This window comes from Dipteris shenzhenensis, chromosome 28, assembly GCF_047967505.1.
Source record: "Dipteris shenzhenensis isolate YYH24624 ecotype China chromosome 28, Dip_SZ_1.0, whole genome shotgun sequence".
Classification (NCBI taxonomy): domain Eukaryota; kingdom Viridiplantae; phylum Streptophyta; class Polypodiopsida; order Gleicheniales; family Dipteridaceae; genus Dipteris; species Dipteris shenzhenensis.
The window spans coordinates 34,126,123-34,151,083 of NC_141623.1; the positions used below are offsets into that span (position 1 = coordinate 34,126,123).

Sequence of the window (24,961 nt, forward strand, 5' to 3'; positions counted from 1 at the left end):
ATTTTATCTTCTTGTATGCTACATGTAAAGGTGTTTACAAACTTGTACACCATAGATACTGCCCATAGGTCATGGACGGATAAGATCGCTTACCCACGTCCAACCCATGGCCTAGATGCTTTCAATGCACGGGGAAAGTGTGAGTGATATTAGTATGTAACCTTTATGTTACACTCAAAGGTGAGCTTTGGGCTAAATTACCGGGTCTCTCTCAAGTATGTTCCTAGAGAACTTTCGAGTAAATTTTCAATTCTAAGGCACAAAAGTAGAGCATGAAGACTAAGCTAGTTGTATACTGGCCACAGGAGTTAGAGAAGCCGTCAATTAATTGAGGGTCACAGGACTCTCACGGCTAACGACATTTTTCCGTTTCAATGTCGCAGCTTCTGCAAGCTGATTAGTATCGAGGGGCCAGCAGTACGCTTGGACCGGAGCTACAGTAGTTCTAAGAACTTGGCTCTACAGTACAGTTAGAGTGCTGATGTTGATTCGCGTCCGTAGTTTGGATTCCACCCGAAACTCTCTGAACCCAGGAGATTCAGCGATGAATCTTATGTGAGTACAGTGTCCATAAATCGGTCCTATAAAAGACTCGGTGTCCTAGACTCATGTTTACGGGCAGTCTAATGCTTCTGACTTTGTCGTTATAATTCTTCGATGTAGGGCCTCTCCTGATCACTCCGGGGCAGCTAACCACGGCAGACAACGTTTCGAACGCGTGTGATACGCGACGATGTGCACTGGAAAGGTAAGACTCGTAAGAGGTTTCACGCCGGAAGAGATGAGCTTATTGATTCGAATTTTGACGTAAGGCTTGCACAGATAAATGCTCTTGGTTCCGATTCTGCTTACCTTGCTCCACAGAGAGACGAATCCCTTGGTTCGCTTCAAGAAGAAATTGGTTACCTTGCTTCACAAGATGAATGTGCGGATTCGGCTCAAGAAGGATGTGTTCACCTCGCGACAAAGAGAGACGAATCACGCTTGCTGAAGGTATGCACTGGGCATTCCATGTCGGCCAATATAAAAGCAAGCCTTTTCTTGTATGTAGTTCAAAACTCACTTTCTCTCCCTTGATACGTTTCATCAATACAAATCCTGACAGCCCTTTTTGAGTACAGCTTGATGTCATAAAGATCCAGGAATGTTTACATATTCATCTAATATGTAAGAAGCTCACCGGATTGCTGCAAGCTCTGGTAGTATCCTTAGAGGAGAGTGGCTTAATTTTTTTGGAGGCGAACCTCTCTAGCAAGAGGTATATCACCATGGATGTGTTGGGATTACAGGCAAGATACTTATTCTCAGCTTGCTCCATTGATGATTCCCATGCAGTACGACGGTCGTTCGATGCTTTCAAATGTTTGTCTAAAAGATCGTTTTTGTCTTCATAGGGCCATCAACACGTAGATGCTGAGAAGTTGAAAGAACTGTTGGCGAAAACTGTTTTCGGCCACACCTCACAATGGTCAGATCGTCTCCTTCCGATGCAATAAACACCTTTTAACGTGGTAGTTTGATCAGGTTGATCTCGCTGTTTTTGGATCGTTAGTATGCTGATGTCTGAGCTGGTTTTATGTGACAATTCTTTTGTAATTTTCAAGCATTAAATTGTCTTGCAGTAAAAAAGGGGAAAAAATGACAATTCTTAAGTACTTGTAAGTTCATGTTTTAAGCTCTACTTTGTATGAGTAGCATGACCGTTCTATGACTAGATAGAGACACGCTCTGATGGATCTCAAGGTTGGGATTTTCAATTCAAGGATTACAATTTAAGACTTCGTTTATAATTATCAATAGGAGATTAAGATGGTAACTTTCAATTAAAATCTACATTTGTGGTAGGTAGCCTTTCCATCGTGGAGCATGTAGCTACTAACTCAAAATTGAACCCGAATCCTAGTAATTTATCAAAAGTGGTGGACATGAGACTGTTAGAAAATACCCAACAGAGGGTACACGTAGCGGAAGACTTATAGTAATGCCCAGGAGCTCACACAGTGTGCGGTGTAGGTGTGGAATCACAAACTTCTTTACTTATGTGCATTCAATAGGTGTGCAGACTCATCAATAGACAATGAACCAAACCAGATAGAGAAACCACCAAATAATATATTTCCGTCCACAACTATCGACACAATACAAAAGAGATAGATCTAGAGTCCCACCAATAGTGTGGTCCTCTGATCTTACCACAAAAGTCCTCCTCCTATCTGCTGGCTATCTCTAGACTAGAGTCCGCGTGCTCCACCTCGAGTGTGAGTAGACTTTCCATCTAGAATGATCTTCTCCACCTTGCTGTCTGGAAACCAGTCTAGGTGGGCAGCTTCCTGCAAGCTAAGTCTACAGCACAAGATACTTATTTCTCCTCCTGACTATAGGCCCAAAGGTAGCCTTGCTGCTGCTCCTTCTGCTGGTGGAATTGCTGCTCCAGATGATGCTGAAATGAGGCTAAATGGCCTCTTTATATAGGCCCCAAGGCCTGCACCAAAAAACCGACCAATCTGTAAAAACCAACTGAGTCTGTAAAAACCGACTCAGTCTGTAAAAACCGCCCTTAAAGGGCTCACAAGTCAGGCCTTTTATGGCCCAAACTTCCAGGGCTTTTGGCCCTCCATTCAAGGCAAATATGCAGCCTATAAAAGGCCTGCCACCTGCCCACTGACAGTCACATTCCTTGCTGTAGATCTGAGCCTGCACTACCTGCCATGTCTGTGCCTGTGCAAACGGTGCGCCTCCACGTCCTAGATCCTCCGCAATCTGTCCCAGACTGTCTTGCTTCTGCTCCATACTTTCCTGGCCCTCTGTCCTCCACATAACAGTCCTAGATGTGCTGCCCACATGACAGCCATGATGCTGTCTATGTGGTAGCCCCTTTCTCTCTTTTTCTGTTAGGTCTCCCTCCCCCATCCTCTCCTCATATGGGGGCTTATAGATGGGGAGGTGACCTTTCCAACACCCCCTCTCACCGACACATCTCAGCCCAATGCCAACACGTCGATGAAGATGCTCCAGTAACTCCATGGTCGTAGTCCTCTGGAACCTTTCGGTGTCGAAATCTTTTCCTGGCTTTTCATCCAGTGGCTCCTGCTCCACCAGGTCTGGTTCTGCTTCCGCACACCATCCTGGTACATAGGTCCATCTCTGGTAGCACCTCCTGGTACCACCTCCTTCAGTCACATTCCCGCCTCTGAGCTTGAGCAACCCAGCCGTCACGATCTTCCAGTCATCCCCCTCATAATGAGTGAACAACTTGGAGTCTTCCAGGCACCATGCTCTGAGGGTCTGTTTCAACCCGTCCTTCCTTTGGCAAGGTCTACAACCAATAAATATTTCCAGATAACCTGGACCATGAACTCTCGCTGAGTTCTCAAGCAGGTACTCTTCTGGCTTGAGTACTCTTTGTCCACCACCTTCTAGCAATCTGTGTCCGAGATTTGAAGAAGCACCAATACTTCCCCTTCTGCCTTCGAAGAAGGCCAATTCCTTCCAATCTCTTATCACCTGAGACAAATGAAGAGCAGAATCTCCCCACAGCATGCTATAAAGGCTCAAATGCAGAATATCAAATACATACCAGACTGTTGTACTTCCTGAATGTTCGCTCTGAAAGCAAACCCTGTACCTCAATGAGGCACCTGCCAAGATCCTGTGTAATCCTGTACTGTCCCCTTCTGAAGTCTAGCATCCATCTGACCATGAGACCCCAGGGCTTTCCATGGAATCCACCCTCGTGTCAGTGTCAACAGCTACACACCTGGAAGGTACCAAGCGCTCCATACTGTCCTTCACCTTCACAAAGGCATCTGACTCCTCGTTGACCCACATCTCTATGTCAGACATCCTTACTGTGACTTCTGGATCAACATATCTGACCTCGGTAACACTCGGTGATGTCACTAGGAACAATTCTTCGATTACCACATTAGCTTTGGCCTTTTCCTCTGAATCTGGGTCAGATTCCTGTTTGTTTTTCAGATCCGCCTTTTTCTTTCTATAGTCCTTTGCAAAATGTCCGGGCGTATCACAATAGAAACACTTCTTCTTGTGCTTCCTCTTCGAAGTCCCCTCGTCATCAAAGTCATCTTTATTGGACTTACCGCTGTTAGGCTTGCCCTTTCCCTTACCTGCGGAATCCTTCACCAGCATCGCCTTGTCATCTTCGTCCCCATTGTAGAGCTTCTCCCAAGTTTCCTCCTGTAGCAGTAAGGGACACAACTCCTCAAATGTCAGAGGTTTGGTCTGCTATCCTGCTGTCATAGCTGTAACAAAGCTCTTGAAACTCCGAGGCAATCTCCTCAGTATCATCAAGGCCAGATGGCATGAGTCTGTCTTCTGACCAATCGCTGCTAATTGATCCCACACCACCTTGACCTTTGTCAAATGGCTATGTACCGTATCACCTTCTTCCATATCAAGATTGTACAGTTGATGCTGAAGAAGCACGATCCGGGAGGTATTATCTGTCTCGTACAGATCCTTCAGGGTGGCCCACGCCTCTACTGACATCTCGGCCAGCTAGATATGCGGAAGAACAGAGTCCGCCGTAGTCCGTATGATTATTGCCAGGGCATGGGCATCTCTTTCTTCCCAAGATTCAAGCTGCTCTCTGTCTACTGCCATGAGTACCTTCCCTTTACTGTCCACCATGTCTGCCAGCTTCGACTCCTCTCCCGTGGTCAGCTTGCACAACTTCCGAGCCACCAAATGACTCCGGATCTTCACTTTCCACATCGGGTAATTAGTCCCGTCCAGGTTCCCAGACTCTCCAAAGTTAGGGATAGTGAAAGAGAGAAAACTGGAGGAGGAGGAAGGGATAGCACGGGCTGAAGAGGCTGTTGACATCTCTGCTGTATATACCACACAGCAAAGTCAACCAAACTCAAATGCAGTAACCCAGAACTCTGAATGCACCTGACTGAACCTGAGTCACCCTCCTTCTCGCAAGGGCACAATCCTCCAGTCGTGGAAGTCGATTCCCTAGAGCTTCTGAATCAGGGTCGTCCTTCAGCAAGGTCCCTGCCTTCAGGCTCCCACACCTGTGAGCCTCCTACTTGGGTTCTGATACCATGTTAGAAAATAACCAACAGAGGGTACACGTAGCGGAAGACTTATAGTAATGCCCAAGAGCTCACACAGTGTGCGGTGTGGGTATGGAATCACAAACTTCTTTACTTATGTGCATTCAATAGGTGTGCAGACTCATGGATGCGTCAATTTTACGAGCGAAAACCTATGAGCAGGTTTATCCGAGCATGTTTTTCAAGAGATTTTAAAAATTGTATTTCTTTAGGAAACATGGTTTTTACACTTTTATTTTCACTAGAACTAGATCCCTTTATCATAAAAATATATAGACTAGTCACTCATTCATTTTTACACAACATAAATTTTCTTATTTATAGATATCCCTTTGTACCCCTGTTATTACCTTAAAAAAGTGTTGAAAAATAATTCCTTTAAGAAACATCCCTCATAATCACTCTCAATGTAATAATACTATACATATATAATTACTTATTAACACATTTATATCATATGGCAATATCTTTCTAGTGTTTTTATAGCATAAATAACAAGATATTTATGGACATGTTTCTAAAGAAGCTGAAATTACTATAAATAAGTATTAACTTGGGCTTATATATCACTCTCATAAAATACATGTAATATTTAATACTATATATGCAATATTTTTCAAAATATAACTCCATAGATGTGCTCAAATGGGGTGTTCCGATCAATTTGAGTGGTTGAATGACTATATTTGGACATTGGATGTGAAAGTTATGTCACTTTTAAAAATGTTGTCCAAGATAGTTTCGCCAGCGAAACTACCGTGGAAGACCTACCTCAAAGGAGTTTCGCTGGCGAAACCACCTGGATGGCTTTCTTCAATGAGTTTTCTTTGAAGAAACCCTTTCATGAAGATAGGTTGAGAGAGGTTTTTCAATGTCACTCCCTATTAAGTAAAAGCTCTTAGAAGGATCATAAGGGAATTTTCATAGAGAAGTCTACTTTACATGTGGATTTCTTCAAAAGCCATCCCATTATGTTCTCACCATTCCTAAAGATTCATGTATAAAATAGGCATTAATATAATACTTTGCATATTTCTAAGTAAAATTAAACAATGTTTTCTTCTGATCCATTTTTGCCATATTTTTGCATAGTTGAAAGCTTTTTTTTTCCTTTGCTCGGACGCTCGGAAGATTTTGCTCGGAAAATGCTCATCCCCGCAGACTCATCAATAGACAATGAACCAAACCAGATAGAGAAACCACCAAATAATATATTTCCATCCACAACTATGGACACAATACAAAAGAGACAGATCCAGAGTCCCACCAATGGTGTGGTCCTCTGATCTTACCACAAAAGTCCTCCTCCTATCTAGACTAGAGTCTGCGTGCTCCACCTCGAGCGTGAGTAGACTTTCCGTCTAGAATGATCTTCTCCACCTTGCTGTCTGGAAACCAGTCTAGGTGGGCAGCTTCTTGCAAGCTAAGTCTACAGCACAAGATACTTCTTTCTCCTCCTGACTGTAGGCCCAAAGGTAGCCCTGCTGCTGCTCCTTCTGTTGGTGGAATTGCTGCTCCAGATGATGCTGAAATGAGGCTAAATGGCCTCTTTATATAGGCCCCAAGGCCTGCACCAAAAAACCGACCAGTCTATAAAAATCGACTGAGTCTGTAGAAACCGACTCAGTCTGTAAAGACTGCCCTTAAAGGGCTCACAAGTCAGGCCTTTTATGGCCCAAACTTCCAGGGCTTTTGGCCCTCCATTCAAGGCAAATATGCAGCCTATAAAAGGCCTGCCACCTGCCCACTGACAGTCACATTCCTTGCTGTAGATCTGAGCCTGCACTCCCTGCCATGTCTGCACCTGTGCAAACAGTGCGCCTCCATGTCCTAGATCCTCCGCAATCTATCCCAGACTGTCTTGCTTCTGCTCCGTACTTTCCTGGTCCTCTGTCCTCCACATAACAGTCCTAGATGTGCTGCCCACATGACAGCCATGATGCTGTCTATGTGGCAGCCCCTTTCTCTCTTTTTCTGTTGGGTTCTGCCCTAGGTCTCCCTCCCCCATGCTCTCCTCATATGGAGGCTTACAGATGGGGAGGTGACCTTTCCAACAGAGACCCTACACACGGTCTGTTAGCACCTGATCCTCCCTAGTGCAAATATTAGGGGTGGTGATTTATTATTCATTTCGTGATGTCAATATGTTGGAAGAAGAAGTCTAATAAATACATGAATAAGAAGAAGTCTAACAAATACATGAATAAGGCGATACAGTAAATGATCCTCATTGAGGTGTATACAATATTGTCAGATGGACTATAACCATACAAATAAAGGTGTTGTCATCCTTCAATCTTACATCCATCTTGGATTTCCTTACTGCCTCGCATCAATAACATGCATTAAAAGAGAGTGAGAATTCAAATTGAAAACAAACAAATTTGAATGGAAAAGTAATTGAAAATATTGATATGATAATATATAATATATAAATACTATAACCACACATAGTGTGGGCGAGGAGGTGGCAAGCTTTCTTACCCAAAGAGTTATAATCCAAGGGAGTGGACCCTTCCTTGGATGCCAAGATAATGCTGAGAATATTAATGCTAAGAATATAAACGCTCGTTGTCATTGAGAATACTAGCATTGAGATAAGTCTCATGAATAGATAAGATACTAGCATATTACTTGAATATCATAGTCATAATTCTCATCATCTTTTGGTGATTTGTTTGATCTTAGAGACAATATCCAAAAACTTACGAATATGAGTCTGAGAGGACGTGTGTGTGTTTTTGAGCAGAATGATTCCAACATTCTCAGATCATTCAAATAACTGTAGACATCATAAAACACAATTATCATTAGTCTAGGAAGTATGAAGTAGAGCACATAACGTTCTCACTCTCCACTTAGTCAGCATTACCATCTTGGAGGAATCCATCTCTCAGACACTGCCAATTCCAAAGGAGGGAAGGAAAATGCAAGTCATGAGCATCACTGATGGTTTGTGTCTCAATTGCCTTTGTGGTAATAGGAGTTTAGACAACAGCAGCAAGCCATGGAGGTAATGCGTGCACCTATGGAGGGACTTTTGAGGATTGATGCTACCTCCCCTTTGCCCATCACTAGCATCATCTCCAATGTCTTTGTGTCATGGTCCTTCAAAGTGTTTAGACTGCCACTGGTCCTACAAACTATATTCTTGACCGAGATTTTATTTTGGTTTTTGTGGATCTAGAGCTGGGTTGATCAATTGGTTGTCTAATTCATTTTTTACTTTGTTAGGCTCTCAACCGACGCACTAGTGGTCCATTTCGCTAGCCTAATTGATTTTTGCAAAGCCTCTAAAAAATACAAGTGTATGGTAATTCTCTTGTTTCTTTGTGAACCTCAAGGTTCTCACAGAGCTTTGTGTAAAATGAATGGCCAGTACTATTAGCATAGATTTTTGTGCAGATGTTAGTGATCTGCAATCGATCTTGATCTCAATTATAATTCTCATGGAAAAATCATTCGATTCCCACTCACCACTAAAGAATCCATGTGTGTTATGGTAGGAAGCTTCCCCGTTTTCGTAGCCATGTGAGAATTGAACCATGACTGATAAGCACATTGTGGCTAGGAGTTTTACAGGCATGCATTAGACGTGAAAGTTTCATCTGTAGTCTTCCCTATGAAACTAGATTGCAGGATTGAGCAAAGGGCAGATTGAAGCAGCTAGCTCTCAATTTGCTCAACATTAAAGTTTCCCTTGAGGATTATTTCATTAATAGTTCAAGATTTAGATTTGTAGCGACAGTATTTGCTTCTGGCACGAATGATTCTAGAGAACTTGAACTCGAGGTTTGATTGTGTAAGGCACAAGAAAAGCTGCCTTTGATTTCTATAGCAGAGTGGCTTACGAATCATGAAGCTTCAACATTACATTTTAATCACTATTCTATACGTTTTATTTAGAGAAAGATGACAAACTGCTGAAGCAACAAATTATCCAAAACAACAGCATTTGGGCTTCACAACAAACGTTTACCTTCAATCTCCTCAATTGCGCTTTCATTTCTAGAAAGGACGCCGACGTAGGTCTGCTGCGCGGGCTACAATTTTTTCAATAACAGTCTGCCGACTCTGATCATGGGTTTTTGCGTTGGAGAATTCAAGCCCTTTATCTCTTCATAGAAGTATGTCCGATTGTCATAGTAGTGATCATCGCTTCGACTGTTGTTCGACGTGCAAATTGGCTACAAGACGATGAACAATATGGACGTTCAAGAGTGTCTTGAATGCAACGCTCAATTTCACCTTCAATTGGATGCTCAGATCCCATAGACCCACATGTACTATTAGATACAAGTTCTTGCAAGATTTTGAGTGGCGTAATTCATGCGACGCTGCAAGATGATGACAAGATGTGCTAGCTTGGGAAGAGAGAGGCTTTTGATTTAAGCATGTAGTGTAGTAATTAGCTTCAATGCTCTAGTAATTTATGGCAGCGGACAAAGATCAGCTACAAGTCATACTCGTCACAAGGTCAAGATCGGAAACGTAATTCCATTAGCCTACAACCATCTACTATAATTTCCTACATGAAATCGCTCAAAATGAGATGCAAAACGATGGAAAGGAAGGGCCGACAGATGTAAAATTAGGCTGCAGATGTAGCCGATGGACTTGAGACCCAATGAAAAATTAGACTTGAGAGGTAGCCGATGGACATGAGACCCAATGCAAAGTTAGGCTTGAGAGGTAGCCGATGGACATGAGAACCAGAGCGATAGGAAAGAAGGGCAAGGAGAGTCAAAAGCGAGGCGTTAATCCTACGTTTGCTTTGTTTGTCGTATTCGTATGTGTAACCGTGCCGGAAACTTAGCCGAAAAGTGCTTTGCACAGCTTCGCACAGTTGTGCAAAATGTTCGACTCTTCAAAGGTCGGACCCGTTACCTCAGCTGTGTGACGTGTCTACGACTGCACCGTACACGCACTTCCGCACATTGCGTCAGTTGATTGCACATATTCGAAACCTTGTGAGCACCCGCACCCTCGACGCCGGGAAAATCAGCTCCAGCAAGCTGGGACCCGCTTCATGCGCATAAGACACACGTAAGAGGCGGAGAAATAACATTAGGTGACTCAAAATCGTAAAACGATGCATGTGGGAAATGTACCTTACCGGAGGAACGATTAAGTTTATCCTTTTGACCAATTAAAACCAGACCTCATCTAGAGTGCTTTCCTTTCTTAGCTTTCATCCTTTTCTATTCTAGGGTTACACCTCAGCCATTAGAATCATGACACATGGCATGTTGAAGCTCAAAGGAAAAATCATAGGAAAGCTTCTAACCCTTTGGATGAATCCAAGACCAAGGGTTATAATTGTGCTTTTGCAAGGCCTCTTTTAGGCCTTTAGATTAATCTAAAATCAAGGGCCCCAAATTATACAAGTGGGCTCAAAAAAACCAAACTTCACCCTAGGCAGCCTACCGTAAAAATGGGATGCTTGGAGAAGGGGATAAGGACTTGGAAGGGACTCCAACCACTTTCTAGACGCTTATCATGACCTCACTATTATCTTTGAATATAGTTGTTTAAAGCTTTAGGGAACTCCCATCCTGTTCAATACACCTTCCCTTGGAAGCCTTTTGTAATATCAAAAACTATATGATCAAGGTTCATAATCACATGATAAAGAAGCTACCCTTGTATAGGTGCTCAAGGGAATGAAGAGTTATGTCGTTAGATAACAATGATTATTAAAGTGGATAAACACTTATTTCTCTTTCAAAAAGTTAATACTTATAGACTAACACACACACACACACACACACATTTTTTTGGTAAAACACACACACACACACACACACACACACACACACACATAGATTTTCACACACTCATCTCTGCCGGAACACACACTATTATTCATTCTCACATACTCTTACACATGTATTCCATCATCACACACACAAACAATCACACAGAGACACACACACACACACGCACACATACAAACACACACACACCTTCTCACATCACACACACACGCATGCACACAAACGCATGTGCGCACGCGCACACACACACGTGAGTATATCTTTTTTGTTCTTTACCTAGTCACACTTATAGGTCGCAAGTGTTTTAAATGATCAGTCAGTAATGCTCACAATGTGATGTGGCTTGTATGTTCTATGCAGGCTACCATCACTGTGAATGATGAGGTATCTATTGGTGATCCTACTTGAGGAAAGGTGTCTATCACTCGGGTTGTTGCATGTATATTTTATATACACCAACCTTGGATTTGTTTGGATTGTTTTGCTATTAGTTAGCTCATGGGTAGGCTATGGATGTATGAGTGGTTTGATTTTACAATAAATGTTTTTGCTAGTACAAGGAACCCTTGGAGCATCCCTTATTGTAATTGTATATGATGTCTTCATCTTTGATGGAAGTTTGAGGTTTGTAATAATTCCCTAAGAATGTTACTTTGGGAGTTTTGTGGACACTTGCAATGTGAAAGTTGAACGACTTATGGAGAGATTTTAGTTGGATAAGTTTGGGCTTTTAGCTTGATTATGGCATGAAACATTGGTAATAATTTACTTTTTTTGGTATGGTAGCTACATATTAGTTATATCAAATCTTAGATATGTGAGTAAGGTTGTTCAATATGGGCACAATGGCTAGCAATGTTAGTGATCATTAAATCTATGTTTTATCTCTTAAGGCGGTTAATACTAGTTATCCTAAAGGTTAACATGTGAGATAATGTAGATAATAATGGTCATAATGTCATCCGTGTGTTTATACATAGAGAAGCGGTGGATTATGGCTATATTTCATAATTTTCTTATTGGGAATTGTGGCCCTCAATCTCCTCTTATTCTGCTGTGTTGGCTTGTGACCTCAGCTACACAGTCGCACTTCTACCCATTCCCCCTTGTTGGCCACTCCTCTATTATCACTTTTCAAAGCACCTTCTGGCTTGAGTTTTCTCTTGGAGGTCTTCTCTCCCCCAAGCTAGCCAATAGATAGTTTGTAGGTGCTGGTGGTGTTACTTCTCTGTCCTCAATGGAAAGCCATGGTGACATTAACCGACTTATCAGGGACCTCTTTTGCTTTCTCTTATGTGTAGCTTATATGCTTACCTCTTGGTCATGATTTTGCATTGAGCTGTAGCTCCCTCTTCATCCTTATGTGGATCTATTGAGCTGGAAGTCAAATAATTCTACAAGCGTAAGTTAGGAGGTTGGTTAATTTATTCTCATGTAAACTTTACATACTCTAAGCTTCAGAGCTACCTTTGGTGCTGGATGGTGAACGCGTGCATGGCTTACCTTAGGTTCTACTTCTTTAGTCTCTTGGACTTCTAGTGGGTGATATTAGGGATATCTCAAGGATGTTATGTACTCACTACTATCTAAAATAATCGTTACACAAGCTCCTGACTTTCCCCCCACATCTTCCTACCAAAGAAGCATGGTATTGGTTTTTGCATACAATAACACCATTATCTCTACGGTTTCTTTTACTCCCAGTATTGATAGAATGCATGAGGCTATTCACGTGTGATTGCTATCACCACTACAGATGCTATATGCTTTTGAAAAGGCATCAATATGCTACATTTTACCTGCTTGCTGCCTTCTAGATCATACACAGAGATGCACGAGCCTATGAGCTAGCTAGCTCTATTATGTGCATATTTGTCTCTACAGGTGATAATCATCATATAATAGTATAGTAACTGCATTGGTAGCTCACCAATGGCTATTGGTATACAATGGTGAATTTTTTACATTTCTTGATGATTCGGCATTGTGGTCGTAGCCCTTTTAACATTCTTGGCTTGGTGCTGTTCTTGTTCAAGCACTCTACACTGTATAGTGCTCACTTTGTTATAACTAAATAGTGAGCTTGTACAAAAGTAGATGGAGAAGCATCTATGCTATCCCTTAGTTTCTATTATCATTGTCCATGCTACTTTGTATTGACAAAATTGCATTGAGGATTGTTAACATAGGTCTATGACTATCTCAGTCAATGATAAAAATTGTATTAGGTTGCCAAAGGTACCACGATGATCGTGAACAAATGTTTTTTCTTGGCTGTCACTTGGTTATCGAATGAAAAGTGGCATACGTGGTCTCTCTTCCCTACACAATCACTCAGATTCTTATGTTGATCATGCACTAATACGGTGAATCTCTGCTTGTAGGTTGGTACACTAGTACTTCATTGTTGCCATGGCACTTGGGCTTTGCGTGTACTATTGATAAATTTTTCATAGCTCTCTCTTGGACCCCATACAATATTTAAATTCTTTGTATAGCTTACGACTAATGTGTTAATGCATTGAGTGATGATTAAGATTTTGCAAATGATTGGTGGTGTCTAGATGCTTAACTTTCTATATAGATGATATTTTCTCTCCTTTGTGGTCTCATGGAATTCTTTTTATAAATTTTTCATATAGGTTCTCTTATAAGAGTGAGGATAGGATCATTCGTAACTCTAATTTCTTATGATATGATCTCCATGTATGCTAACCTTTGGTTCAATATTTAATTAATGGCTTATATTTCTTCAGCAAAGTAAATTTTTAACTCCTTTGCAAGAATTTAATCCATGCATCTCTTCTCTAGTAATGATAATTTTTAGGCCTAGTTAATAGTGGACGTTTCCCTTCAATAATCCTAAAATTGTCTTTATTCTTTCTCTTAGTACGTAGGGAATTTTTTAAAGGAAATTATTAAGTTTAGACTATGTCTATCTCTAGCATGGACTTGCACATCATTAAGTACGATTATTTGTGATAATAAACATGGGATTACCCTCCCAAGGATGAGTATGCACATACATTATGATGTCTACTCAGGCACATTTATTACTTCCTACACTTGTCACCTTCAACTTTTTAATTTGGATGATAGTTTGGTTCTTTGGTAAACGTGATAACAAGCCAGGGTAAGGATGCATTACCTGTCTTCCCAATTGAAGCTATGATGTTCTAACACTTAGTCTCTCTTGGATGGTGGTAGGTAAATTGATCCTGACTCGGATCTCGGACTTCCGGAAGGATTCATCAATTAAACTTTGTATTCTAAATTTGGTTATAGTGGACTAGTATGTTATCCCACATCTGATGTTTTGCATAAAAATATCATTTGGTTGAATACCATGTCAGTCGTTCTATGGATATAAATGACTGTCTTCTATTTCATCCTTCTAAGGCTCAATTTCTTGCATCCTTAGAACAAATTTTAAATTTTTGATTCACTTCATCCTAGTGATGGAATTAATTATATGGTTCTAATTTGATGGGAGTATTAAATTTGTACACACACACACACATAGTCTCACTCACACACACACATGCATGTACTTGTGTGTGTGATGGAGCTCATTGCTCCATCATTGTCTGTGTCGTCCCCATCTGCAGTTCCATCTTAGCCTTCATCATTTCAACCTCCATCATCTATACATGCAGTAGTTTTGTCTAAAATTCCATCTCAACTTTTGTCTCAGCCTTCGTCGTTTCCTTTTGTAGTTCCATCTTAGCCTTCTGTCTCAGCCTGCAGTGCTGTCTCAGCCTTCCTTCCAAAATTTGATTCAGCATTCGTTTGTTTTGCCATCCCCTACAAGCTCTTTGCTTCAAGCATCATCGTTCCAAGATAAAGTGGTTGCCCTTGTTTGTCCTTCTCCTGGCGAATCTGCAGGTCCTTTTGTCTTCTAGTCAATTGATAGTTGTAAAAAGAAAAGGGATTCCATTTTCATTTTCTCTCAACCAGATAAGCCCATCAAGTTGGATTCTAGAAATTTCACCACCTTCACATTGTGAAAAGATCTCCTTCGATGTTTGTGTTATCATTTGATTTTGGAAGCCCAGGATCCTGGTTTTTTTCTCAGTCACTCTCTTCCTACAGAGTCTCTTCTTCACACTATTTCTCAAGAGTAGTAGCTTGGTGTTTGCCTCTATTTCATGGGAGGAATCATGAATCTGGTTTCATTGCGTGCTTGGACTTTGGCTGCAGTTGGTGTTAAACGAATTGGCTCCTTTGTTTTTCTAGGAAAAGCCTTTTACTATGCTACTTGTGCTAATGTAGACACGATGTATAAGCTCGTAAACATGGAAGGGGTCCCTGGTGTAGGATTTTTTGCCTATGTTATGCCTTGGGATCCTCTTTTTGACCCAGCCAAGAATCTTATCAAATTTTGCCTAATGTGGGTCACTCTCAAGGCCTTGTCAGTACCTCTCTTTTCGCATCTTTTGGTTATTGCACTTTTGTTGGGGAAAGTGCTACATCTTCCCAAGTGAGATTTTTTAGTTTGTAGCAAGGATATTCGAGTCTGCATCCTATAGGATATGGATCAAACCATACCTTCATGTTTGGATGTTGATTATGGTTTGGCACATCCTTTTTGCATTCTTTTATAGTAACTTTCTTCTTTCCCAAATGCTTGTTATAGGTGTAAGAAAATTGGACATTTTTCTCGTTGCCCTTCATCCCCTACTCAAGATCATAATGTCAAGGGCATTATGCCTCTCCCTCGAGTTCCCCCTCATTTCCAATCTAACAAGGTAGTGCAGCCCAAGCAGCAAAAAAAATGGAGACGAGTGCAGCCTAAGGTAAATGCTTCAGTCACTGTGTCTCTTTTGACTTCTTTGTCATCCCTAGAGGCTCCTCTTGATGATCCTTCTTCCTCGACCACCTTTACATTTTCTAGTGCTAATGTTTTTGACTCTTGAGAGCCCTCTTCGTTTCACTAGTCTCATTCTATTGATGTGGCATCTCGTATGGCACTTCTAACAATTCCATCACAGTCTTTTGAGCTAAAAGTGGATATCTCTCCTTCGGATATAGTTACTGATGGTAATGAGGATCTACATGTGTATTTGACACAACAAGATACGTAGGTGGATATTTCTTCTTTCAATATAGTAAATGATGATACAGTGGAACAAATTGTGGATTTGAGAGTGCAAGAAGATCAAGATGCTTCTCCTCAACCACAAATCTCTTTCACACTTCATAATATGCATCCTATGTTGCAACAAGTTTTGACCCAGTGATTAAAAAATTTTGGGTACGTGCTTATCTCAAGAAGAATCACAAGGGTAAGAAATACCTTCATTTTATTGATGGTGATGTGGTTTCTTTACAATAGTTTTTGCATGCAAACAATCTCACTGTGGAGGATATCCTGCTAGATACCCCCCCTAGTGATTTGTAAACATTTTCATTTTTTTAGTTTTCAGTTAGCCTCCTGGCTTTACCCAGGAATCTACTTGTAATCTTTTACTTTTGTACTTCATGGTGGGTTTTTACCTCTTTTGAGGTTTCCCATAGAGAAATATAAGATTTCACTAAAAAATGTGTGTGTGTGTGTGTGTGAGAGAGAGAGAGAGAGAGAGAGAGAGAGAGAGGAGGTTCAAGATGGAGCTTGCTCTTCCATTGTCATTGCCCTCAAATCTTTTTCCTCCATATCCTTCATCCACTGATCCTTCGTTAGTTTTGTTTCAGCCTCCTACTGTTTCGTTGCAGTCATACGAATCGCCATCCTTTGTTTCCTTTCCTTGAAGTCATCTATAGATGCTCCGTTCCAACCATCATCAATTCCCTTATCAATTCCATCTCTACATGCCTCTCCCTTTGCTGGCGCACCTCATGTACCCTTTGTTTTCTAACACTACTACACACGCATCCTATTGCGACGTTTACGTACCGACGATTAGCGCCCGCTTAGCGTTAATCGTCGGTATAAAAATCGGGTGTCGTAAATCGTCGCTATATAGCGACTTTTAATAATCGTCGCTATATAGCGACGTTAGTAAAAGTCGCTATATAGCGACTTTGAAAGGTCGCTATATAGCGACGTTAGTAAAAGTCGCTATATAGCGACTTTTAAAGGTCGCTATATAGCGACACTGAGACTATATTATAGCGACGTTTTACAGAGAGGTTTTTTTTTTTTTTTATAGCCTTAAAATTTATTTTCTTCCAATGACAAAATTTTTTAAATTTTCATACATTTTTGAGCTCATAGAGAAATAAAAAATGAGAGCATGTACATCAAGCCTTTGAAGCTCATATATTCATGTCCAAGTTGGAGATGAGAAAAATCAAATTAAATAAGAGCATTTACATCAACTGTTTCATCTTGAGCCAAGTCTAAGGTGCCAAGCAAGTCTATCTCCAACTCTATACCGAGTTGATCTCCTATATCATCATCGTACTCTAGCATCGTACGTTCACCTAAAAGTATTTGATCATCTTCTTCAATTAAGCTTAAGTGTGGTGATTGATCTTGACGATTGTTGTCTTCCTCGTCAATATCGTGATCTCCATCCTCCTCCCATGCGATGTCATTATGCGCATCTTCCTCTTGCCTCATATGGTGATCTACATCTTCTTCGCTAGATTCATCAATTGGATCCGGATTTGGTAGTGGCATCTCCATATCCACATCTCGATCTTCAAAAATCTGCTTACTTCGTGGTGCAACTTGGATCACGTACCACCATCTTGGATCAGAACGATCCGGATGAATAACCACCTATATTGAAGATGAAAAATCACGTGCCAAATGTCGTCAATTATATATATATCAATGGACTTAAAAAACGAAAGCTTCGACTAATTAAATCATTAGTATGCACCTGCTCACAGTGCTCGGGAAGAACAAAAGTATCACTTTCATCGGTCCAATGTTTGGTGGAGTCTATTGCAAAGAGACCGCTACCATCTTTTCTCACAGTTGCATGGGGACCGTTGTAAGTAGTTCTAAACCATTTTACATCAAGAATGAAAATAGTAAATCGTCTGAAATCAATTTCATAGATGTCGCGTATGGTTCCACAATAATCCAACTGTGAGGAGAGAAGATTGGTATCCGAAGCACTTGCTCGGCTATCTTGTGTGAAGTTAGCCATGACTCCACAATCATACGTGACTCTCTTTGAATCGATGCGTTCTATGCGAAAATGTCGTCCATATGACCATAATGCACTGTACTTTTTGTACTGTAAAAGAGCATCATTAAAACAATGAAGATGCACCTATTTTATAGCATATATTGCCACAAATAATTACTTAATTACATCAAGAGATAAGAAACTTACATGCACCATACATCCAGATGATAACTCCCGCTCGCGCTCGTTTATTGTCTCTCCATCACGTTCGGCTTTACGTATAGCTAGTTGTAGCCAATCAAGTGACATGTGAGTAGGGAGAAGAGCCAGATCTCGTGGATATGGTTGTGATCGCCTGTACATTACTCTGAATCTCATCCTTGCATTTATTCTTTCTGCTTTGGCCACTTCATATCTCTCAATCCACTTCTGCATCTCAGGGCTATTGAGGATACAAAACTTATTGAATTTTTCCATTTTCTCTTCGCTCATCTTTCTTTCAATCCCTTTTCCTTGGGGGACCTCGCCAATGATGCGATCATCATCCTTGTTGTGCCAAGCTTGCGGCATATCAGGATCCGTGGATGTAAGAAACTCTGTGATATATACTAATGACTCTTGCACAAGCCATCCCTCTGCCATGCTTGCTTCTGGTCTTGCTCTTTGTCTTACAAACCCCTTTAAAGTTTTCATAAACCGCTCGAGAAAAAACATCCATCGATTATGAACGGTACCTACTATAGCCACCTCATCAACTATGTGCACAAGCAAGTGGACTTGAGTTGTCATAATGCTTGAGGGAAAGTGCTTCTCAAGCAAGCCTACGGCTTCGATGGATTCCACCCTAGCCTTCTCGATGCTCGATATAGAGATCTCTTTTTGAGATATCCACCTATTTCACATGTCCATGCATATGTAAGATATTTGAGATATCCACCTATTTCACATGTCCATGAAGAAAATAGATAATGCGAATTGATAGTAAGCATACCTCACAATACCACAGATCTTGAATATAGCATTTCTAACATCTTCTTGTAAGCACCCTTTTATTGTAATTGGAATGATAAACTATCAAAGCAACAATGAAATCATGTCAACAATATAACATAATAATAATTACGCTAATGCATCACTATTATCGGTACACTAATTCTACTTAGAATACCTGTAAGACCTTGTGCCAATCATGGGACTTGAGGCCACTAAGCTTATTGTCCTTTGAAAATGCTCCTTTCAAGCAACGCATGTACCCTGTCGGTGTTTGAAAAGAGGCAATGTCTGCCTTGATCGCTGCCTCCTCCCTCGTAGAGAGGATCCACGTTGCTTTCGAGAGGAGAACTTTTCCTGAAGCATGCACTTGGGGCCACAAACGAGACATCCTATTCATAGCACGCAAGTCTTCTCGCACTCCTCTCGAGTCCTTGGAACCAACCAAGTGTGCCCAAATGGTAGCCCCCACATTCTTAAAGATATGCATGGGATCCAAGAGATGATTGATTTGTAACTGACCCCAATAAGGAAGCTCGTGAAAGATCGATAGCCTCTTCATACCAGGAGGAGGTTCCTCTCCATTCTCCCTCCAAGCTTGAATCCAATCACTTGCTTTTAAATATGATGGTGGTGGATCAAGCTGACCTCCACGTGCGAGATGGTCGAGCGGAAGGTATCGAGCATGACCTTCATAAACATTTTTCCTCATGTGTTTGGAGTAGCGTGCAAGCGATTTCAGAGCGGGTCCACAAACAGGACAAGCATGGTACCCACTTGTAACAAGCCCTGCACGCGTGCATGAATATGTTAGTACAAGACATGCGTGCAAAAGAGAGTAAAAAAAGCATAATCCCTCATTGTACATGTAAAGACATAACCACGTACCTGCGCACTCTCCATATCCTGGGTAGTCATGCATGGTCCACATCAAGATACCCCTGACGGAAATATCATTGGTATGCCTAGGAGCTCTGGAAATATCAAAGACCTGCACTCCTCTCCATAATATCTGTAACTCCTCTATCAAAGGTGCCATGTACACGTCCATGTTTCTTGCCTTGTACTTTCCTGGCACAAGTAGTGCAAGCATGAGGTGTCCCTTTTTTATTGTTAGCCATGGTGGGATATTGTAATTCACCACGACTATGGGCCATGTCGACCAAGATGTCGAGCGTAACCCGAAAGGATTCACGCCGTCCATGGCTAGCCCAAGATGTAAGTTGCGTGGCTCTCTCGCAAAGTCCGGCCACTGATTATCTATGTGCTTCCAAGCCGCACAATCTGCGGGAATCCTCAATGTGTGATCAGTGGACCGATGAGATGCATGCCATGTCATCAACTCCGCTATGGATTTGCATCGAAACATGTGTTGTATTCTTGCAATGATGGGAAAGTGTCTTAAGACCTTTACCGGTATCCTCTCACCCTGCAAGTCATCTCTATATCGTTGTTCCCCACACTTTGGACAACTAGCCAAATCTCCATGCTCACGACGAAAGAGAATACAATCATTACGGCAAGCATGGATGGTATCATAATCCATACCCACCATTGTTAGCATCTTTTTCGCTTCATCTCTTGATGCGGGCATGGTATTTGGTGCAGGCAACATCTTTTGGAGCAACCTATGACAAAGACACTATCCAAATGATGATTCTCAAAACAAACAATATCCAAATAATGAGTCAATCAAATTAATGCAAGGGCTAACCTCATTAAGGCCGAGACACTTGTATCCGACCACCCATACTGTACTTGTAGATTCAAGATTGAGAGACAAGCACGTAGTTTAGACATCCTGGCACCCTCGTACAATTGTGTTGATTGCAACTCTCGCATTTTCACCTCAGACTCTGACATCACGTGTACGTGGGATGTAGTGCCCCTAAAAATGGAATCCATCATGTCGACCATACCCTCGTCGTCATCTGGGAGACTATAGTCTTGTTGAAAGTGAGAAGGTATATGTGTACCCTCGTCACCCTCATCATCCTGTCATAAGCTCATTCGTGTAAATAGAAGATCTTCTAATTCCGGGTATACAATAAGATTGCGAACTTAAATAGCTTTGACTTACCGATGATCCATCAACATGTGCAACACCAACGGGGGGTACTGGTTCCGGCTCCTCCCCATACATCCGCAAGTGGCGCATGATAATACGACGTTGATGTCGTACTTCTCGCTTGCAATGAGTGCAATGACAATATAACCTCTCCGTAAGCCACTTCGTGCTCCCGGGCGTTGGCGCATCATCGGATGAGCTTCCACTCGTCCCTTCCATCTACACTTATAAAACCAAAACATAAGCATGAAGAGGAGATGTACACAATTATGAGCATAGCATGTTTAATTTGAGCTTCTCTTGAGGCTATATAAAAAGAATGACATCGCTATATAGTAAGGATTGAAACAAAAAATCCTATATAGTAAGGCTATGTAGTAAGAGGAGATATTGACAATTATAGGCATAGCATGTTTGAGTCACAAGAGGCCTCATTAAAAAACAAACAGTAAGCGTCGCTATATAGCGACGCTCTGTTCCGTCGCTATATAGCGACGATTTTAATTGAAAGCGTCGCTATATAGCGACGTTTTCAATTAAAAACGTCGCTATATAGCGACGAATAAGCATCGCTATATAGCGACGCTGTGGGTTAAAACCCGAAACGGCGAAACCCGCGGCGTTTTATTCAAAGCTTTCCTAATCTCTAAACTAAGCTCTCCAAAATCTCCTCCCACCTATTTTCACTGAACTCCCATCTATTCCAAGCAACCTCCTACCCTATTTCCCACTCCTCACCCTCCTCCTACCTCTTGTGCACCCTCTCTCTCCTTTTTCCCTCTTTGGTTTCCAGAAAGAAAGTTCTTCAAAAGGTGAGTTTTTTTCAACAATGTAGGTTGTTTGTTTGTTAGCTTTGGTTTTGTGAGTGTTTCTACTTGTATTGCTAAAGTTTTAAACTAGTTTTCATGCTTGATTAGAAAGGATTCAAACAAAAAACGAAATTTCAAGAAAGAAAGAAAGAAACTCACCTCTTCTTTCTGTATTTCTCTTCCTTCTCTTCCTTCTCTTCTCCTCAATCTCCTCCTTTCCTTGTCTCCTCAATCTTCTCTTTCCTTGTCTCCTTTCAAGAAGTTGCTTTTGTGATCTCCTCTTTCCACTAACATCTTATTTGAAAAAATGGGTTGTTTTCTCTCTTTTGTAGGGCCAGTCCACTACACCGAGCGGGACATAGTCTCTCTTTTGTGGGCCCAGTCCACTACACCGAGCGGGACATACTTTTACAGGTAAGTGCTTCCTCTTCTTTCCATTTAAGCTTTTTGTTATTTGCATTGGCCTGCAGCTAGCGCCTTAAGCGCTAGCTGCAGTGATGGGCGTAGGAACCCTCTCTTCCCCCTTCTCTTTTTCTCATTTTCCCTCTTCTCTTTTTTCCCTCTTCTCTTATTCTCTCTTTCCCCCTCTCTCTTTTCCCTTCTCTCTTTCCTTTCCCCCTTATTCTCTATTTCCGCATCCCTCTTATTCTCTTATGCTTATGCTTCTCTCATTCCCCCTTATCTATTTCCCCCTTCTCTCATTCGCATAAGCTTCTCTCATTCTCTTTTTCCGCATGACCATAAGCATGAGCTTATGCTTATGCTTATGCTTATGCATAAGCATAAGCATAAGCATAAGCTCATTCTCTTGCTCATTCATGAGCATGAGCTTATGCGTAAGTTTCCGCATAAGCTCCTTCTCTCATTCCGCATAAGCTCCTTCTCTATTTTCGCATGAGCATAAGCATGAGCTTATGCTTATGCTTATGCTTCTCTTTTTCCGCATGAGCATAAGCATGAGCTTATGCTTATGCTTATGCATAAGCATAAGCATAAGCTCATGCTTATGCTCATTCTTCCGCATGAGCTTATGCGTAAGTTTCCGCAAGAGCTTATGCGGAAATAGAGAATGAGAGAAGCATATGCTTCTCTCATTCTCTTTTTCCGCATAAGCTCCTTCTCTCATTCCGCATAAGCTCCTTCTCTATTTCCGCATGAGCATAAGCATGAGCTTATGCTTATGCTTATGCTCATGCGGAAATAGAGAAGGAGCTTATGCGGAATGAGAGAAGGAGCTTGTCATGAGCTTATGCGCAAGTTTCCGCAAGAGCTTATGCGCAAGTTTCCGCAAGTTTCCGCATGAGCTCCTTCTCTTATTCCTCATAAGCTCCTTCTCTTTTTTCGCATAAGCTCCTTCTCTATTTCCGCATGAGCATAAGCATGAGTTTCCGCAAGTTTCCGCAAGTTTCCGCAAGCATAAGCATAAGCATAAGCATAAGCTCATGCTTATGCTCATTCATGAGCATGAGCTTATGCGTAAGTTTCCGCATAAGCTTATGCGGAAATAGAGAATGAGAGAAGCTTATGCTTCTCTCATTCTCTTTTTCCGCATAAGCTCCTTCTCTCATTCCGCATAAGCTCCTCCATTTCCGCATGAGCATAAGCATGAGCTTATGCTTATGCTTATGCATAAGCATAAGCATAAGCTCATGCTTATGCTCATTCATGAGCATGAGCTTATGCGTAAGTTTCCGCAAGAGCTTATGCGGAAATAGAGAATGAGAGAAGCATATGCTTCTCTCATTCTCTTTTTCCGCATAAGCTCCTTCTCTCATTCCGCATAAGCTCCTTCTCTATTTCTGCATGAGCATAAGCATGATCTTATGCTTATGCTTATGCTTATGCTTATGCATAAGCATAAGCATAAGCTCATGCTTATGCTCATTCATGAGCATGAGCTTATGCGTAAGTTTCCGCAAGAGCTTATGCGGAAATAGAGAATGAGAGAAGCATACGCTTCTCTCATTCTCTTTTTCCGCATAAGCTCCTTCTCTCATTCCGCATAAGCTCCTTCTCTATTTCCGCATGAGCATAAGCATGAGCTTATGCTTATGCTTATGCTTATGCATAAGCATAAGCATAAGCTCATGCTTATGCTCATTCTTCCGCATGAGCTTATGCGTAAGTTTCCGCAAGAGCTTATGCGGAAATAGAGAATGAGAGAAGCATATGCTTCTCTCATTCTCTTTTTCCGCATAAGCTCATTCTCTCATTCCGCATAAGCTCCTTCTCTATTTCCGCATGAGCATAAGCATGAGCTTATGCTTATGCTTATGCTTATGCTTATGCATAAGCATAAGCATAAGCTCATGCTTATGCTCATGCGGAAATAGAGAAGGAGCTTATGCGGAATGAGAGAAGGAGCTTATGCATGAGTTTCCGCAAGTTTCCGCAAGTTTCCGCAAGCATAAGCATAAGCATAAGCATAAGCATAAGCTCATGCTTATGCTCATTCATGAGCATGAGCTTATGCGTAAGTTTCCGCATAAGCTTATGCGGAAATAGAGAATGAGAGAAGCTTATGCTTCTCTCATTCTCTTTTTCCGCATAAGCTCCTTCTCTCATTCCGCATAAGCTCCTCCTCTATTTCCGCATGAGCATAAGCATGAGCTTATGCTTATGCTTATGCATAAGCATAAGCATAAGCTCATGCTTATGCTCATTCATGAGCATGAGCTTATGCGTAAGTTTCCACAAGAGCTTATGCGGAAATAGAGAATGAGAGAAGCATATGCTTCTCTCATTCTCTTTTTCCGCATAAGCTCCTTCTCTCATTCCGCATAAGCTCCTTCTCTATTTCCGCATGAGCATAAGCATGAGCTTATGCTTATGCTTATGCTTATGCTTATGCATAAGCATAAGCATAAGGTCATGCTTATGCTCATTCATGAGCATGAGCTTATGCGTAAGTTTCCGCAAGAGCTTATGCGGAAATAGAGAATGAGAGAAGCATACGCTTCTCTCATTCTCTTTTTCCGCATAAGCTCCTTCTCTCATTCCGCATAAGCTCCTTCTCTATTTCCGCATGAGCATAAGCATGAGCTTATGCTTATGCTTATGCTTATGCTTATGCATAAGCATAAGCATAAGCTCATGCTTATGCTCATTCATGAGCATGAGCTTATGCGTAAGTTTCCGCAAGAGCTTATCCGCA

General features: G+C 41.5%; 1 protein-coding gene across 5 annotated transcripts; it reads left to right on the forward strand.

The window, feature by feature from the left end:
- The first annotated feature begins 436 nt into the window (after positions 1–436).
- LOC147883484 (uncharacterized) lies at positions 437–11,541 on the forward strand. Of its 5 annotated transcripts, none has more exons than XM_087400077.1 (5): positions 437–555; positions 664–748; positions 823–993; positions 1,122–1,289; positions 1,395–1,728. In XM_087400077.1, exons 2-5 carry the CDS (start codon positions 734–736, stop codon positions 1,494–1,496), a joined length of 456 nt encoding a protein of 151 aa, XP_087256203.1. In that variant the 5' UTR covers positions 437–555; positions 664–733; the 3' UTR covers positions 1,497–1,728. The 5 variants fall into 5 exon arrangements, with proteins under 5 accessions (XP_087256203.1, XP_087256206.1, XP_087256204.1 ...); XM_087400080.1 differs by having other exon boundaries at positions 445–555; positions 865–993; positions 1,395–1,721; XM_087400078.1 differs by lacking the exon at positions 437–555 and adding an exon at positions 11,219–11,541 and having other exon boundaries at positions 623–748; positions 1,395–1,468.
- The last annotated feature ends 13,420 nt before the right edge of the window (positions 11,542–24,961 follow it).